The sequence below is a fragment of the Taeniopygia guttata genome, chromosome 14 (genome assembly GCF_048771995.1).
Source record: "Taeniopygia guttata chromosome 14, bTaeGut7.mat, whole genome shotgun sequence".
NCBI classification, from domain to species: domain Eukaryota; kingdom Metazoa; phylum Chordata; class Aves; order Passeriformes; family Estrildidae; genus Taeniopygia; species Taeniopygia guttata.
The window spans coordinates 3,392,998-3,411,374 of record NC_133039.1 but is presented as its reverse complement, the minus strand read 5'-3'; the positions used below and the strand labels follow the sequence as shown (position 1 = coordinate 3,411,374).

Below are 18,377 nucleotides of genomic sequence, written 5' to 3'. Positions count from 1 at the left end.
AAGAAAGGCAGGTTAAACAGCACATGCCTCAAACAAGAAAAAACTAATTTACCTTTTGCCCTCATGTTGTACTGAACTCACCAAGGCTGACTCACTCACACACTCTCAACTTGTGTAGAACCATGACATGGTACTCCCAGCTGTATTTTCAAACACATTTTATTCTAACATTTTACTCGATGTTTTGAGTGACACTGTACACTGAGAAATTGTCTAGAAGCTGGCCACAGTGGCACTTGGCTTTTCATTTTTCTGAGAGGTTACATCATTTCCAACACATCAGCATGTTAGGAGTCTTTTAAATTGGCAGAACAACATGCGCTACATTGCACTTGTCTGTATCGAATTTCTTCTGCTGCAGCATTGCCCAGTGACCCAGATTTCACAGGTTCTCGTGGTCACTCACAATTCTCCACACTCCTAAGCCACCCAAGTCATTTTGCCATCTCACAGGGGTTTTTTGTGCTCTAAATCATCAGTCACTGGGCTGAAACTATCGATTCTTGTGATCATATTGACAGTTCTGCTCCATGGTCCTCCTGGAGACTGGCAGGGGACTGAGGATGGAGGAATAATCCAAGTTCCTCTGGAGCTGAGAGACAAAGAAGGAATGGGCAACCCAAATTGTTTTTTCAGAACTTAGTTACTGAGCCCCAACCCCAGTCTGGCAAGCTCTGCCTGTTTTTCATAAAATGACCAGAGGCAGAAGCATTTGGGACCCACAACCCAGAACCAAATTTTCCACCTTGGAGTTTCAGCCTTTGGAAAGATCATTTGTATTTCTCAGGGCTATCCCATGGATACAAACTTTAGCTTTCAAGCTTTAAGAACTGTTTTAACAAGATTTTTGAGCAACTTCGTTGTCTTGTCTTCCAGATGAAACTTGGCCACATCTACTCTTTTAAATCTTATTTTTCCCCTCTACCTTCTTATCAACCTATTCAGCCTGGAGTTTTACCTTTCTCTGACTATTTTCTAGCTGTATTAAGACTCCTTTTTCGTGATCCTTTCCTGATGTAAATTATATTTGTGGTTTAATTAACTCTTTCAGAGAAGAATTTGCATGTTAGTGTCAAAAAGGCTTTTTTCTACACTGTGATGCTCTTTCATCCAGATTATGTTATATTCCTCTAGGCTCTACCTCAGGTATTTTGTTCCATGAACTGAATCTAGCATGTTTAGGGAATAGATTTTTTTTTTTTTTGCCTTTTCCCTCTTAAGAAAAAGAAAGAAAAAGGAAAACATAGCAACGACAGCATGGCAACAGCAGCTGCAGCACAAAGGAAAAATAGGCAAACAGAATTCCGAAACATGCATTCACTGGTAAGCTATTTTTACTGGTTGGTGAATGAGTTATGTGGGGGTATTATAACAAAATAAGTTAGAAAATCACTTACAAATAATTCATAAGTAACTTTAGATGAGAACACATCTTAATGACTTCATCCTCCCAGCTAGCCCTCACGCTGGATGATCTCCACATGCACAAACTTAAAGGTCACCTCTGATCTATGCTATTTATACATTGCAAATTTGTACACAGACACATATATAATATTCCATACAAAAAAATAATGTCAGTGGAGCATTAAGGTTAAATAACGGGGCACTAAGAAATAAAAAATTGTGCCTCCCTGCATAGCAACTTAAGGATAAATCTATGTCATTATATCTGCCTTTGCTTTGCACTAGAGAGCAGAGATTTCCCCACAGCCTAGGTGTTTTTTGGGGACTTGCAGAGGCTCCTGCCTCTGTTGCTGACTTGCTTTGTGACCCTGGGCACTTTTCGTTGCTTCTCTGGGGACTCCTTTCCCCATTCCCCTTTTGTTGGCAGCACACAGTCAGGAACCTCCAGCACAGAAATATTTGCAAACTTGGGCAGAGCTCAGCCACGTTTGGGACTATCTGTGTACTGAAAAGTGACAAAAAAATAAAGAAAAGCATATTCTTTCACCAGCCTGATCTAGTGGTCAGCATCTCACTTGAGTTGGAGTTAGATGATCTTCAAGGTCCTTTCCAGCCCAAACTATTCTGTGATTCTATGAAATCTGCTTCACCATCCTCTCCCCAAAATGCCCCACTCTCACTGCAGACCAGTAAACTGTGGGAAGTCTTTCACTAAATTAAAAAAAAAAAAAAAATTCATTGAGTGCTTGAGAGAAATAGCCTCCAAAGTGTTGGACTCCTTTACAGTTACAGCCTGATCTGTTGTGCTGTATGAGCCCTTTTTTTCTGCTCAGTTATGATCCATGGGAGACTGAAAGTAAACACAGTCTCTTAAGTCTCCTCCACAATCCTGATGCTTTTACTGGCACAGAGAGGAGCCCAGCTCAGCCCTCTGCAGCCAAAACTAGATTCATTTGTCTTTAGAAACAACACAAATCTGTTTTCCTGGTTAAATAAAGTCATTTGCAGGGTTCTGTTGTGGGAAGGATTTGTCAGCTCGTGCTGAAAGGAGCAGTCATGGGGATGAATGGGTTGGTTGTTGGGCTGGAACAGCCCTGTGCACACTGAAGGGCCATTCCCAAGGCAGGCTGAGCCCTGGCTGGGATGGTGCCCAGGGGATGCTGCAGGTGCCTGGGCATCACTGCCAGCTTTATTGTGGGCATTCCCTCCCTGCACTATGCCACCAAGTTTGGGGTTGGTTATTGCAGAATTGAATCCCACATCTCACCCGTTCCCTTCAGCCCCGTGTTTGGGGACAGCTCTGGTTTCTGCAGCAAAAGAGGCAAACGGCCTCGAGCACCGAGTGCTTTGTGTGGCTCTGTGCTGCCCTGCTGCTGTAGGAAACCCATTTCTTCTTGTCTGTCAGTCTCAGGCCATGCTGGTGCTTCCCTGCCCTTCAGAGTTGTGACAAACAACGAATGTGTGATGTATTTCAGTTCTCACCAGTGCTGAGTTACTTGTTCTAGAAGTTTTGGTCTGTAACTGGTAGGAAACAAAGGTTGATGATGTTCTCCAGAGGACATCAGGAATGAGGAAGCAGCAGCTAAAGTGGTTTGATTCCCTCTGAGATTTTTTTTCAAATGTAGTTGAAAACAAGCAAGTGAAATGAGATGCTTAGAAGCACTGTGTTTGTGAGGTTCTTTCTGGTTTTAAATTGCTTCGTTTAAACATCTTTGTCCGTGAAACCTCTGAGGGAGCTCATCCGCTCGTTTTCTCATCTGCATCTTCTGCTTTCTGTCTGGCTCTTGCACAAGAAAGAATGTTAAGTATCTCATGTACATCTGTATATACAGAAATAAATGTAATTGAGTTGTAAAAGAGTCAGGTTGAGCAAGAGGAGGTCAGTGATCTCAAATAATCCTGACACTTTAGTCAGGACCTGCTCTGTATTACAGTTCAGATTTGCTGAGGTCTTTTCCTGTGGCCTTCTGTAACATCTAAAAATATATTAGTGCTTTTCTACAATATATTTAGGGCACAGCCTACATCTGAGGCATTTGAAGAAATACTTCTTGACTCTTTTGCTGTTATGTTTGTATTTTTTGCTTGTGAAAACAATTCTCAAGAGCATTGTTAGGTGGGTCATAGCAGGAGCACCTCTGGGCTCGCTGGGGAATGTGTGAAAGCAGGTTTGGAGGGCTTTTATTTTCACACCATGTTCCAGCTCTGCAGTGATAAATGTTTTCTGGAGTACAAAACTGAAGTCCCTCCCCTTACAGAACTCTCTCATTGAAATGTAGAAAGAGTTTTTTTAAATGTCAAGGTTTTCTTAACAGTCAGGTTGTGTCACTCTTAGCCAGTGACAGCTCTGATCAGCAGCATGGCAAGTAGCACAAAGTGGGAACTGCTGTTTATTTTATAACTGATGGCACTAGACAGGTAGGATTAGTGCAGGACATAGGGCAGAGAGGAAAGGTAATGGCATAGCATGGGAAAAAACGAGGGAGGAACATATCTTTTAGGCAATTCTGTATTGGCAATTGACCTACAACTCCAAACAAGCCAGACACACACTACCAGAATTTTTACCATACTCTCTGGTCTGTGTGCTGGGTGGTTCCCATGTCCTTCAGCAGGTGGAGGAAATGCTGCTGAGTGTAGATATCTGGGAGAGAAGCATTTGGAGTCCCCTGAAAATTATCTTAATTCAGGACAATATTTTAACCTTGCAGGTGTGAGGAAAGAAGGTGTGAGGAAAAAAAAAGTGTTTCCTTTTCTTGCAGGCAGAACCAGCCCCTGCACACACACCTGGGTCTAAAACCCCAAGTAGTATGTGGTCCTTTCAGCCAGGTGCACAGCATCCTGTTGGATCAGAGGATGTCACAGTGGCTTTGTTGCTGCAGCACTGTAACCACAAACAGCCCAAATACTTAAAATGGGCCTCTGCCAGTTCATTCATATTTGATTAAGAACTTTTTGAAAGATAGGCGTATAGAGCTAAGAGCTGGCTCCAGCCTTAGTTATTTACATCAGGATGGGGGTGATAAAATCTTTTATTAGTGTCAGTGTTTAAATATTTTGGCTCTCTATTCCAATATTGTGGCAAGAAAGAGCCATATGTGTTCCTAGAAAGAGAGTCTAGTGCAGCCGTTAATCAGGAGAGGATCTATTAATGTATTAACATTCAGAATAATGAGCAAAACGAGCATGCACTGCAGAGACTAACACATATCTTTAGTCTGCAGTTTTGAAGTGTTTGGGAAATGTTGTGTTCCTCCATCTTTCTAAAACTGGTGTTCTGCCACGAGAAGTTCTCTTCTGTTTTTAATTTTAGAAAGGTTAAATCTATTTACAAAAGCAAACATAGCATGGAGTGCTGAAAACCAGGAGGATGTGGGCACTAACAGGCTTCCAGGCTTTAGAGTTCACAGCAGGAGCTGACTTGGCAGGGAAACTTGCAGGCTGTCCTTTCCTTCCCTTTTAATGCTATGCTGAGTAGGGGACAAGGGATGAAGTCCAAGGTCCATCCCAGCTCCCCATCACCACTTTTCTCCAGAAAGCACGGGACAATGTGCGTGTATCTCTGCAGATCACCACTGCACTTTAGGGAAGCTTGCTGAAAGACTTGGCACAGGAAAAGGGCAAATTTTAAAGAGCTCCAGAGTGGGAGAGATTGCTGGTTGAGCAGCTTGCATGCCTCGAGGTCATTGCTAATGAGCAGTGTCTTGCCTAAAGAAGTGAACATTTCATGTTAGTGCTGCTATGAAAAGCAGCCATACTGTGTCCCCTTTACATCCCACACTACTGCCCACTTTGCTGTGGCATCTGGAGCAGGCTGCACCAGGAAGGGAATGAAGTCCTCTTAAAGGATGTGGAAGGATGCTGAAGTGGTAGCAGAGCTCAGATGAGAGAAGCTGGAGCATGACAGCTGTTACCGGATCATGCAAAAAGCCTGCCAGCAAAAATGCATCAGTTTGTGTGATATCCGGGTGTCTTGTGTTCTGTTTTCATAATTGCATACATGGTGTCTGCATAAATCTCTTCCCCACCCTGCACTTGCAGCTAGAGGAGCTGACTGGCGGATGGCAGCGCATCAGTGGGAGAACACCAGCAGGAAGAGACAACCAGTCAGATGTGTGTCAGGTGGGGAGCCCGGGGCCCCAGAGAGCCTCCTCAGAGGCTGCTCGAACATGGTGCACTTGCTAAACACAGAACCTCTCCTTTTCCCTTCGGGGAGAGGAGCATGTTCATCCAGACATGAGAACCAGCAGTGCTGTCTTGCCATGTTCTTCAGGAGGTTAGTGCCAAGTGACAGCACAGGCAGCAACAGCAGGAGCTTTCAGCAAATGTGTTGTAGCCCAAGGGGCTGAGTGTCCCCTCAAGGGATACAGTAGAATTTCTCCTACTATTTCAGTGAATACTGAAATCTTCCTATTTATTCACTCTTAGCTGCAACCTCTGACTCTTGAGCCATGGACTTTGTTATGGTGAGATCAGACCTGCTAAAGGAGAGAGGAGTCCTATGTGTCTTCATTTCACATTGGGTTTTACCATTAAAAGCCCATTTCAAGAGAGCTGGATATACCCAATATGCACAGGCCAGTTGACTGGTTTTTCTATTATCTAGTTCTTCAAGGTTTCCTGCCTGTGGACTACAAGTCTGGTTGAGTAACTCCACAAATAAAATTACTGATATCCATCAGCTCCATGAAAAAAATAATAACATCTTCTCAGTATAAACTTCCACATGTGGCTATAGATTCAGTCTGAGAAATGTGCTTCCCCACAGTGGGATTTTGAGCTGTTAAGGGTTAAAACTCATTCTTGAGGACACAAGAAAATAATTTTGCATGTTCAGAATCAACTTCCTTCTTTGTCTTGCTGGGTAGTGACAACTCAGGCTTACTTTGGTCTTGCTGGCAGTCGTGCTGATGACAGCGATTTCAGATGAAGAAAAACGAAGGGAGACGTGAGCCAGCAAAAAAGCGACAGCAGGAAAAGCACCTTCCTCAACTCACGCTAACATCGTGACATTTGGATATTGATGTTGCAACTGATGTTATTCCCAGAGCCAACACTTAAATTCCACTTTGGTAGATCATAAGTGTAAGCAAGTCACACAGTCCCACAGGAAGGGGTAATTATTGGCCAATTCTTCTTGCTCTTAGATGAGCGGGGGCTTTGGTCTGCGCAGCGCTGGCTGCGGTGCTGGCTCTGTGCAGGGGCGACTAATACGTGTCACCAATTTCCTTGATGTAAGGCTTGAACCTGCATTTTAGCCCAGGGTGCCAGACAAACAAGAGCTAGAAGAGAGCAGTGAATAAACAGGGTGAGAATTTCAGCTGTAATCTGCCATCAGGTCCATCTGCTACTCCTTCTCCCACAAGCCTTGCAAACTCAATGAGCCAGGAACGGGCATGCTCCATATACTGTCCCGTCCCTCACCCACAGAGCTAAGGTCTAATTGCCTGTTTGTCATTAAGTTTATCACTTACAGTCCCTTGAGCCATTACTGGTCACAGGATGTTGTTCAGTTCTTTAGCCTTCCGTCCACCCCACTTGGCAACGCTTCCAGAAGGATACCAAAAAGATGATGAGGATAAATGTGTTAATCACATGATGGAATCTGCAACGTGGCAGAGTAGCAGTCACTCCAGATGTGCCTCCCAGGTGTGTGTCCTCTGCTCATTTAACCATTCCCTGCCCCAGGCACTCCCCCTCCATCTCATGCAAGGTGAGATGCCCAGCTCACAAACTCAGGGTTTCATTTCCAGTTGGCAGCTGGTGAGTCCTGAGATCTGTATGACCTATTTTAACTCTGTGTCATGTGCAGGCACTTCAGAGGGGAGTCTTGGGTTTTTCTGCTGATTTGCTCTAATCCAGAGACAGGAAGGCAGAGGCTTCTGAGCAGGACCATGATGCAGGAGCAGCCAAGCAGTGGAACAGTGCGTGTCTGGTGTGACTCAGCGAGGGATGAAGGCTCCAGCAAGCTCTGCCTCTTGGGGAGCAGTGCTTTGCTTTGGGGAAGGGATACCTATCTCCCAGGCAATGCCGCGGCCTCAAAAGTTGCTGTCAGAATTCTCAGTGGTTCTAGACATCTCTCGCTGATACAGGGTTTGGCAAACTTTGCTGCTTGTGTTCTCTTACAGACCTCATGCCCCCAGCTGCAGATCACAAGTGGAATATCTCCTATTCCTTGGGATAGGAGATATATCCCATAACAAATACACCTTGTTCCAGTATACCTTGAGAACAGGCAATCTTAATTACCGCCTACACAGATAAATTTTTTTGCATTTCTCCCATAGGTGCTTCCTTCTCATGTTCCAGAAACTCCATGTTCTTGGTTTACTGCTCCCCTGTTCCTTCCAGCTCAGAGAGCTTCCAGCAAGGGAGATGGAGAGGAATGTGATAAGCAGCTTGGCTGGTTAATGAGCTCCTCGTGTAACTGAGGGATTCTTGTATGCTGGGTTCATTTGCCAGTCCCTGGTCTCTCCCTCAAGTTCTCTGCCTTCTGCTGGCTCTCCTGGGGGAGCAGTTTGGAACCTGGTTTGAGTTGCAGCTGCTTTTCACTTTGTCCCAAGCTATGTTCACCAGGGTCAGGTGCAGACCAGAAACTGCCTCTGGATGGCAGGGCTGGAGAGCTACATGACCCTGAGATTTGGCTGGGAAAACAGAGCTTAAAAAACACCCAGTCCCTTGCATTCCCAGCGACAACTGCAGAATCACTGCAAGTGAAAGTAACGGGAGATTTTTCTCTCCCTAATTTATGTCTCTCCTGCATATGGCTTCTACGGAGTCACTGATGTTACAGACAGATGGGTTGGCATTTTACTAGACAGAACACATGGGCTAGATGTTGTTAATGCTTGTTATCTACTCACTCTGCAGCTTGACCAGTACAAGTCACCTTGCAGATGGTTGGGAAGCTGCAGCCGGGGTGCTGGAGCGGTCCAGCCCTGCCACGCGTGGTGTGACAGCAGTTGGGATAACACACGTTTGGCTGCTCTTTCCAAAGGGATTTGCTGTAGGTCAGAGGTAGCCATGGCTGTGGGATTAGCACAGCTTCCCTGTGTATCAAGAAGAGACTCTGATTTGTAAAGATTCTGAGGTGTTGGCTTTAAAGGATTAATGCCGTAGTTTGGGTTTTTATATGGAGCGGGGTTGGAAAAATTCTGTGAGCTCCATGCCTTGTTTCCATCTCTACTCCTTCATGCTTGATGTTTATAAGCATATTTGGCTGGTGAAGTGAACACTATTTAGCAAATCTGAAGTCTGTTAAAAACTTGTACTTTATGAGCTCAAGCTCTGACTACGGCCGGCTGCCAGTATTAGTTTAGAGTGACATCCCATGTGATTTTCCATTCTCTGTGATGTGAGTAGTCTGCTGTGATTTACTCTCACCAGCCATGTATTCATTTTTAGGTATCACCTCAGCAAATCTCCACAGGGTGAGTCTCCTTGGATGCTGGTTTGGACATCCCATCAGAATCTGTGGATGCAAAAGTAGATGCTATGGGTGAATCATTTACATTGCCATCTTCCCTCTTTGACAATGTTCAATTTGCAGCATAATGACGGGAGCCTGAATGAATCCTACAGATGAGACAGGGAATTTTAGTTTCTGCACTTGTTCTCTAAAAACTCTCAAAGCACTTTTGGAAAATGCATGGGTATTAATCCACACTGAGCAGTAGCTCTTCAATCCTATGATTTAAATTGGATATATTTGTCTCTGTCTGTCCTGAACTGTTCAGTAACATTAATGCACCCTGATAATAGCTGTCACATTTTACCCCGGGGGTTGTTCCTCAGTGATAGGTGAAATCACAGCAGTTCAAAGACCTGTCTTCCTGGATGAAAAGCTCTATAGGAATATTCAGATATAAAATAGTAATAGTATGAATCAAAAAATACGCTTCCCTTATTTTAAAGCCTTTGATCTTATTTTTATGGCATTGCATTTGACAGTCTAAAGGGCATTAACCTGTAGGAGAAACCTTTTGAAAGAAGGTGCTGACTCGCCCTCTGCTGCACAGAACACTGTCCCCCGGGATTAACACCAGCAGGAATCCCCCATGGAGAGGGGTGCAGCCCTTCAGCACATGTCCCTGCTCTGTTTTAGGTTTCATTTTTGACATGATGTGCAGGAGAGCTTGCCTAGATCAAAACAGGGAGCTGTGGGGACAAGCTGGTGCAGCACGCCCGCTCTGCGCTCCTTTGCAGCTGAGCTGGTGCATCCAGGACCCATCACTGCTGCCACTCGTGCACACAGTGCCTGGGTGCTGTTTCTGATTAAGATGGAAGTATACGAGCTGACCTCTTGTTCCAAAGACATTCTGGGGTTGTGGTTCATCTCGGTGTTGAATAATAAGGAAGAGAAAGGAAATGTTTGCTATAAATCTCAGTGCACACAGGGCTGTTTCTCACTTACCCCATCCCAGCATTCAATTTTCTTCTTGGCATTGCTAGGCATTTGCTTTTCTTTGCTCAGCAGCTAAAAGCAGCTTTTTCATTACATTTCCTGGAAGGCTCTTTACAGGCATCCATCCCTGTCTGCCTCATAAATTCACTTTATATACCAAGCTGGTGACACAGAGGTCAGAGGTCTTGGCAAGAAACAATTATTATAAGGAAGTGCTCTTCTTCTTTGGGTTACAATGAGGATATTAAAGAGGGGGGGGAGAATTTGCTGCAGACAAGGAATGGTTATTTCTGAAAGGGAGGTGACCTGATTGATTAAGTGCTGCACATCCTGCGGGAGCCACCATGGGCAGGCGTCCTGTCAGGCCAGCTGGAACCTGCCAGTTACCATGAAAAAAAAAGAAGGAAACCAGTAAACAGTTTGCTAAATAACCTCATAAATATTTCCAGCCATAAGCACATCTTGTGGTTCAATTTTGTGTTGGTTTTTTTTTTTTTCTTTCCTTAATATTTCCCTAATTTTAAATGAACGGCCTGTAATTAAAGTGATTTAGAGGGTACCTGGGGACCTGGTATTTGAGCAGTGCATGATGCTTAGGAGAGATTGATTGGTGAGGCATAACTCAATTGGGATATTTTGATAATGATATCATCACCCGAGAGAGCCAAGTTTGAGCAATTAAATCTCAAAACCTCGTGTTTGGGTTGTTATAACTTCAGCAGGCAGTTTCTGCATGTGCACACACACAAACACACACGCACATGTTTTCCTTGGGGTTTTTTTCTGGGCACTCCAGTTTTTTGGCTTCCCTGCATCTGTCTATCTGTCTGGGGTGATCTGAAGTGGGGATTTATCAGCTGTGCAGAACCAGAGAGAGGGTGCCAGCCCACTCAGCATCACTGCTTCCCCCCTCAACATCTGCACGTGGACAAGGCGGCCTTTGACATTTAGAAAAATCTCGGCATCTGAAGCAAGAGGCAGAAACAAAAGGATTTTCTCATTTAAAGGTCAGAGCCAGCAGCTTCTTAAGGGAAAATTTCAAATAGGTTTGTTGGACTGTGGCAGGGTTTGTGGGCGTTAGTGGGTGCTGAGGGAGGCCGTGGGTGCCATGGGGAAGGTGTCTGGGATTTGAGGGTGTTTCAGGACCAGCAGTGTGCCCAAGGCTCTGAGGCACACACAGTGATAGAGCTGTGGAGCTTTTGGGAGGTGATCACTTGGAACAGCCAACCCTGAGGGCTTTGGGAAGAGGGGGTGACTGCCCCACATGAAGAGGAGGTCTGAGGGATTCATGTGGTGAGGGCAAATTGCCAAAGGGGTCGATCTGGTGGGAGATGTCCATAACCCACGTTGGTGTGGACAGCACAGCACTTTTCAGGGTAGGGTGAGGACCACAAGGAGAAGGGAAAGGGGGCTGAGAACTCAGGCACAGAAGCCACAGCATGACCCATGGTGCTGGAGCAGCCTGTGGACCTGCAGAGAGCGGGGAGAAGCAGTGGAGTGTTGGGTGTGAAGCCGTGGTGCCCCTTCCCTCAGCGCACACGGGGCGGTGTGTGCTCAGAGCTGGCATCCATGGGGACACAGCACAGACAGTGATTTATGGAAGGAGCAGAGCAGATGAGATGGGGCCTTTGAGAGACATTCACTGGGTAAATGTCACCAGGCAATAATTCACTTGCTCCTTTTGACCCCAATACATCTTAGCCTTGGAAAGCACCGTCTGCCACAGAGCGTGGCCAAGCGGCATCTGCAAAGCAAAGGTTTGTCACCACGCCAAGGGGTGGCTCTGGCAGCCCTGCCAAAGCCCTGGACTTCATCCTTCTGCATGCTGTGGAGGTGTTTGAAGCTCCTCTGTTCCCAAGCTGAGACACAGCTGTCTTGCCTGCTGTGCCCGGCACAAAGCTCCACTATCCCTGTTGTCAACTTGCCAAAACCCATTCAGGAGCTCCACCTGTGACACTGGATGTGTGCGTTTGAGGTTGCAGGAACACATGTCCTGCATGGATTGTATCCCCAAAGGCAGTTGTGCTTTCTCAGTGTGTAAATCAGAGGTAGAAAATCCTCACTTCATTTTGAAATTTCAAGCTGTGTTGAATTTTGTTGTATAGGATTCAAGTTGTGCAGAATTTTTCTCTGTTTCTGCATTTCTGCTCCATACTTTCTGATGATACCAAGTCCCCATGCCATCTCTCTCCTTGGGATGTGCAGCCACCCTCATTTCAGTCTTATTCCAGTGTCTGAAGATCTACATGACCTTGGGATGGATGCTCAACCTGTATTTTTCAAGAAGCAACCTTTGTGTGATTAAACTCATGCTGCATGCCAGTTTATAGCCGATGGCACATTGTTTTTAGCTACCAGAATATGTCAGAGAGCAGAGGAAAGGGTGTACAAGAAAATAAAACCTGAGTGTATCTAGGTGAGAGTGCATTTCTGAACCACATGGTAGCTTGTGAGTGACTAAAGGAGACACTGTCACACTTTCCACATCGGTCCCCCTCAGCAGCTGGAGGAATCAGAGAAGGAAATGCTGGGTTTGGCTTTCAGGAAAGGCTTGTGTGCAACAGCAGCATGGGTGCAAAGAGCCATCTGAGCAGGAGCAGTGCAGAGTCCTGTACCTGTTACACTGAAGTGGCAGTAGTTAAAAGAGCCTTTTACAGTCCATATGTTCCAGTTTTACGAGCCCAGTTCATCCAGCTGCAGGTCCACCTCCCAGCAGGGGACATTTGGGAATCCTATTGCTCCTCCACATCATCTGCTCCTTGCTGAGATGGAGAGAAGAAACCGCTTTTCTACCACGTTGGTGGTTCTTGGAGAGATTTTTACATGTATATCTGAACTATAAAGCCTTGAATAATTTACTGGTTTCCAGGGTTAAGAGGAAGATTTATGATGTTTCCTTCTGGCAGGTGGCTGCTGATCTTGATTCCCCTGAAGAAACAGTTGTGCTAACAGCTCCTTTCTCAGAGCAGCTACTCCAGGTTCATGTTGTTCTGTGCTAAATAGACCAGTGGTGTTGTGCTTCACAATACAGAGAGATTTGCCCCCTGATCTGGTTGCTGTGGAGCCTGCAAGGAGACAAACGGGCTCCCTTCAAATCTACAACCAGTCACATCCCACCCACCCCAGCAGAGCTGGGTGTGCAGTAACACTGGGCAATGAGTGATTTCCTTTGCTTTTCTAGGAAAGGTCCCCATAGCCCTTAAATCAGACTAAACTGGCAACGGAGCTTAGCGGAAGCTGAACTCTTTCCTTTTGCAAGTATTTGAGATCTGAATAAAACATAACAGAGACCTGAATCTTGGTAGTTTAGTGAGCCAGACTTTTCCCATGAATTAGAAGAAACCAATATAGAGCTATGTACAGAGTACCTGAGAGACGATATTCTCACCGTGATTAGCTGCTGCTCTGTGCTCAGGGAGACTGAGGTTTAGGAGGGAATATTTACATCTCTAGTGAAGCACTGCACTTGTGTGGCCCAGCACAGAGGGGAAAGGGAGAGTGAAGCATTATGGTGGTCCCCAAAATGTCCTCCTGCATTCACTCCTCTGTGCATTGACTCTGGGGTGGACGGGGAGACTCAAAGATCCATCTTTTCCTTTGATCCCATATATTCAGTTTGACTCTAAATGTTGATGTTTTTTTCTTTTTTCTTTTTTTTTTTTCTCTTTAAGAGCAACAGCACACTGTAACAGTGATGTCAGTAGTGTTGGGTACAGAGCAGTCAGGGCTAGGTTTGAACGTGCTCTGGTCTCTCTCACCCCATTCCCACTCATGGACTATCCCCATGGATCAGTGACACTTGTTTATACTCCTCTCAGCTTTACATTTTAATCCTAGATGGTTTGGGGTGGCCTTTGGCTTCCTCTAAACTTAGAATTTTAGGGAATGCAGCAGCAGAGTGAATGGTGATTGTGATACATGGAGTGTGCTGTGAATAGCTGATCTGTGCTGGCACCTGCAGCAGGAATCTCCAGGAGCTTGCCTTTGAGGGTTGAGACTTTTTATAAATAAGAAAAAAATATTAAAAATGGGTGGAGGGAATCCTAGCTATGAACAGTGAAGAGGAGGACTGGAGCGCCCTTGCAGCTTTGAACTGCTAGAAGTTTCATATTTCTTATTTTCAGAAGTACAGTTTTCAGAGCTGGAACCACAGGCATGCTCTGCATTGATCCAGAATGGTGTGGAACACCAGACCCTGCAGCGTTCGCTCAGCAGAGCATCCCCCCATGTCCTCCCCCTCAGTCCCTGCACACCCCTGTGCATCCCCCTGCCTTGCTCTGATCCCCTGCTCGCTCCTGTTCCTGCCTCGGGCACTTCCCTCTCTGCCAGAGTGCACCAGGCAGGGTGCAGGCTGGCTTTTGAAAAGAAATCCTGTGAATTAATGGGAACATATTGCTATTATTTCATATAATCACTTTATTTGTAAAGCACAGGCTGCAGAGGTACTCCTGCTGTTGAACCCAAAGCAGCAAATCTATCTATATATCCCAGTCTATACTACATTATGAACAGATGGGTAAAGAAAAAAAAGCAATAAAAACAAATAATAAGAAAAGTTACAATGATAGCAATTTTAAAACACTCCTGGGGGGGAAAAAAAGTTTCTCCATTTTTTTAAAGCAGTGTGAGATTGAATGAGCTGCACTGCAAGTGCATCCATCCTCTAAGTTCACATGTAAACATCTACTGGCAGAGGAAGAATTGCTTTTTTTCCAAGTGGCTGCCTTCTCGCCTTGTGCCTGTTACAGAAGCAATCATAAGAAACCTGGGTGAGATGTCTGAGGTTTGGAAGCATTTGGGGGTTTTCTTTGATTTTTTTTTTAGAGTTCCTGGGGAGACAGAGGCCGTGGGGGTGAGAGGGAGGATGGTGCCTCACTTGACAGCTGAGAAAACTCAATGGGAATTAGCAATCTTCTTGAAAGCACGTATTTATCCACATAACTTTCTCTGAACATTATTCTTCTGCCTCTCCTGCAGGAGGAAGCTTCATTTATGAAGAATAGTAGAGAGAAACTACCATTAATCTCATAAAAAAAGAGAAGATATTCAAATATAGCCTTCACCCATAACACCAGTGAGCTCAAAGTAGAGGAAATTTAAAACATTTATGTTGCTCTATTTTTGAGGTCATAAAACACAAGCAAATGGTCTGGCACTGGATGCTGAATTTCTTAAGGAATTTAGTTTAATTAATTAAACTAGTAAACCAATTAATGGATTTGCTTGTAAATTCTTAGAAAATTAATTTTGTGCCCAAAGAGTGTTTTAAATCTGTGAGGAAGGCTGTGTATTTCATACAGAGCTTGAATTCCCATTTCAGATGAATCCAACTCGGCGCTGAGAGAGTTGGAGATACAAGTGATGCATTCATAATACTCGGACCTTCCTCCAAAACTGGCACTTCTCATCAGCTGAATCCGGGGAGGATTTGCAAAATAAAGCCCGTGCTGCTGCCACAGCACCCAGCTCCTGTGCTTTGCTCTGCTGTGACACCTCTAGCTGTACGTGGGCTGGGAATTTACATCCTCCCTGATGCCTCCAGCTGGCTCCTTCATCTGCCATCTCTTCCCTCTTTGATCTGGTCCAGGGCTACCTCAGGTGCGCAGGAGGTATCAGGTAGCTCCAGTAAACAGCAGATCAAAGCTCAGGATTTGCTGAAAAACAGCCCAGCCAAATCAAAGATCTAAACAAAAGCTTATTCACTTTTCCATGTGAAAACCTTGTTTTGATTCCCTGCCTGGCTCAGGGATGACAGGGGCATCCTCTGTACCTTGCACTCCTCACAATCCATAGTGACCCAAACATGGAGAGTTCATAATCAAATGTGTCCAGACTCTTGAGGACATGGAATTGGATTGAAGCAGGTTCCCTAGGGCCCTCAGCAGCTAAAGCCATGTTTTCTCTCACATGGCAATCTTCCACTTTGGGTCTTGGCATCCTTTGATTGAGGAGGGGGCTGCCAGCTATGCCTGGTACCACCCATGCTATCCCACCCGTGCTATCCATTCCTCCAACAGGAATCAGAGCTGCAAAGCAATTAGGAATGGGAGTATTTTGAAGAGGAAAATGGCAGGGGGAAAAAATTAGCATTTGCACTGTGATATTTTTGCTGTTTATTAATAAACACGCTGCTTTTGTGCCTCCGGGGGCATGAGAGGCTTCAAGCATTCCTTATTTCTTGTGCATTTAGCTTTTTTTTTTTTGCTTGTTTTATATGTTACAGGAGATTTGTAGTGTCTTCCCACATGTTGAGTTTCCATATTTTCTTGAGAGCATCACTGGAATAATTCCTCTGGAGGTTTCGGCTGTGTGCTGCCAGGCTGATTTAAACACTTCAGGGATGCAGGATGGATCAGTACTCATTGGGAAGGAGTTATGCTAATTAGGAATAGGTCTGCTCCCTCCTACAGAAGTAGCATGACTTCAGGGAAAAGTGTTTTCACGGAGAGAAAACCCCTGTGCAGAACTCCCCTCACTCTGGGTGGTGTTGGTGACTGATGTGGCCACCTCTGTTCTGTGCTGGCAGCACAGGCTCTTTCCAGGATGGTCAAACCCCTCCTCTCCCCAGTGCCACATTTGTCACCAGGGAAGGCTCCCAGGGGTCCTGCATGGGGACACTGGGATGCAGGACTCAGGAATGCCGTGTGCCAAACAGATGCCATGTCCTTCCTTGGTGACAGGCGGATCCATGCCAAAGGAGGCTTCAGGGTCACACTGCTCCTGTGTCACAGAGGTGAATGAAAACCCTCTGGTATTAATGGGCTTGTTCTTCTTTCCCTTTAGGCCTCCAGCTCCTCTGGTGGAAAAATGCAGCTTCTGGAAACGGAGTTCTCACGAACCATCCGGGAGCTCATCGAGCTCCACCTGCTGCGCCAGGACAGCATCCCAGCCTTCCTCAGCGCCCTCACCCTCGACCTCTTCAGCCGCCAGACCATTGCTTAGTGTCCCACTGCCAGCTGCCAGCCAGGGTTTGGCCCTCCTGGGCAGGACACTTGAGGTAGCAAGGAAAAATTCTCCTGTTCACCAGCCTTTATTTGTGGTTTTGGGTTGTTTCTGTTTTGCAAGGAACTCCTTCTTCCCCCTTCTTTCATGCTGAGTCACAAATCCCACCAAGTCTCTGAAAAGCATAGTTTTCCTCCTGTGAGAGGGCAAGTCTAGCTCCATCCCAGGGCTCTCCTGTGACAGGATGCAATCCCTGCCTTTGAACTGGGCCATGTGTTCATCACTACCCAGATTCTCTGTCTGGGAATATGGTGGGAACTGCTGGTGTGAGGAGCCCCAGCATCACCATTCACAGCTTTTCCCAAAAGGATTCCCTAAATCTGAGCCCTAACAAAGAGACAAACCAGCATCAGGCTGGTGCTTCCTGCATGGTTGTCCTCTTCTAATGGCAGCCAAGGGCTTGGTCCTTGAGGACAGAGACCCAGGGAAAGTCTCTTGCTCTTGCAAACATCTCGTCACTCAGCAAGTTTGAAATCATTTTTAAGATATCAGTGACCTGAGTCTGCCATCACTCATCAGACAAGCACAAACATAAATGGCCATCTGAAACTCCTATACCTGTGCTGACACCTCTGTGGCTCAGTCACTGCCATGCTTCTGGTTCCTTACTGAGGAATCAAAACTCTCTCTTACTGAGACTTTAGGGCTCTTGGTTATCTCAGGACTGTAGAAAGTAGAAAGGAGCAGTTTGGGCTCCATTGTGTTCAATGCTGGTGGCTTTAGCCTGCTGCCTGCCACCACCCTGTGGGTGTCTGTCTTGGGAGGTCTCCTTCCTCCTCCCCTCCATGGGGAGTGGAGCGTCCCCAGAAGTCTGACACTTTGTGTTATAATGGATGTAGTGCTTTTGTCATAACAATAAATTGCCACTGCCCAAACTGGGTGTATGACTCTTATTTGGGATGCACTCTGTGCCTTGCTGTGCTCTCCCACATGTAGAGGATGAGGACATCAATGGTCTGATGTGCTTCACAAAGGGAGGACATCATTACATATGTTTTTCCAGGCAAGTCTCCTTCATAGATTTATAGAATCGTCAATGGTTTGGGTTGGAAGGGACATTAGAAATCATTTAGTCCCAACCCCGGCTGCCTTAAACCAAATCAGTTTGCTATAAACTTCTGTGTATATTGATTTCCCCCTGATTTCAGCGGGAACACACTCCCATGGCTTGGAGAAAAGGTAGCAGTGAGCAGGCTAGAAAGTTAGCTGAGACACTTGCAGTGACTGCAGGGTTGGCCAGGCTTCCTGGAGTCACTTGGAGACCTGTTGATGTGACTACAGGCATGGAAAACATCTGCTGTTGACCCTATCTGCTACTGACCAGAGGTGGAGGGACAAACATGAGATCTGGGGAGGCTGCAGCCCCCAACTCCCCAACTCTCCTCTCTTCAGGGAAGCACAATAGCAAAAGTTTATCATTTTCTCTTCTGCTTGAAGAAGTCCCGGTGGAAGATGGATTGCTGGGCATGCTGTGCCAGGGGAAGGCTGCCTGATTCATATGCACGGCGCGGCACGGAGAGTCGCCTTCCCCAGTCATGGGGAAAATGAATCATGACGTCAGCCG

The 18,377-nt window shown here is 45.8% G+C and overlaps 1 protein-coding gene across 4 annotated transcripts in view; it reads left to right on the top strand.

Annotated features, from left to right (window-relative positions):
- The window catches only part of MAD1L1 (mitotic arrest deficient 1 like 1), a 346,899-nt gene extending 329,211 nt beyond the window's left edge, over positions 1 to 17,688 (top strand). For all 4 annotated transcript variants that reach the window (XM_030284987.4, XM_072935811.1, XM_002195648.6 and 1 more), the window contains one exon: positions 16,595 to 17,688. In XM_030284987.4, the coding sequence (XP_030140847.4) occupies positions 16,595 to 16,753 (159 nt within the window). In that variant the 3' untranslated portion in view covers positions 16,754 to 17,688. The remainder of the gene's footprint in view (positions 1 to 16,594) is intronic.
- Positions 17,689 to 18,377: the final 689 nt, after the last annotated feature.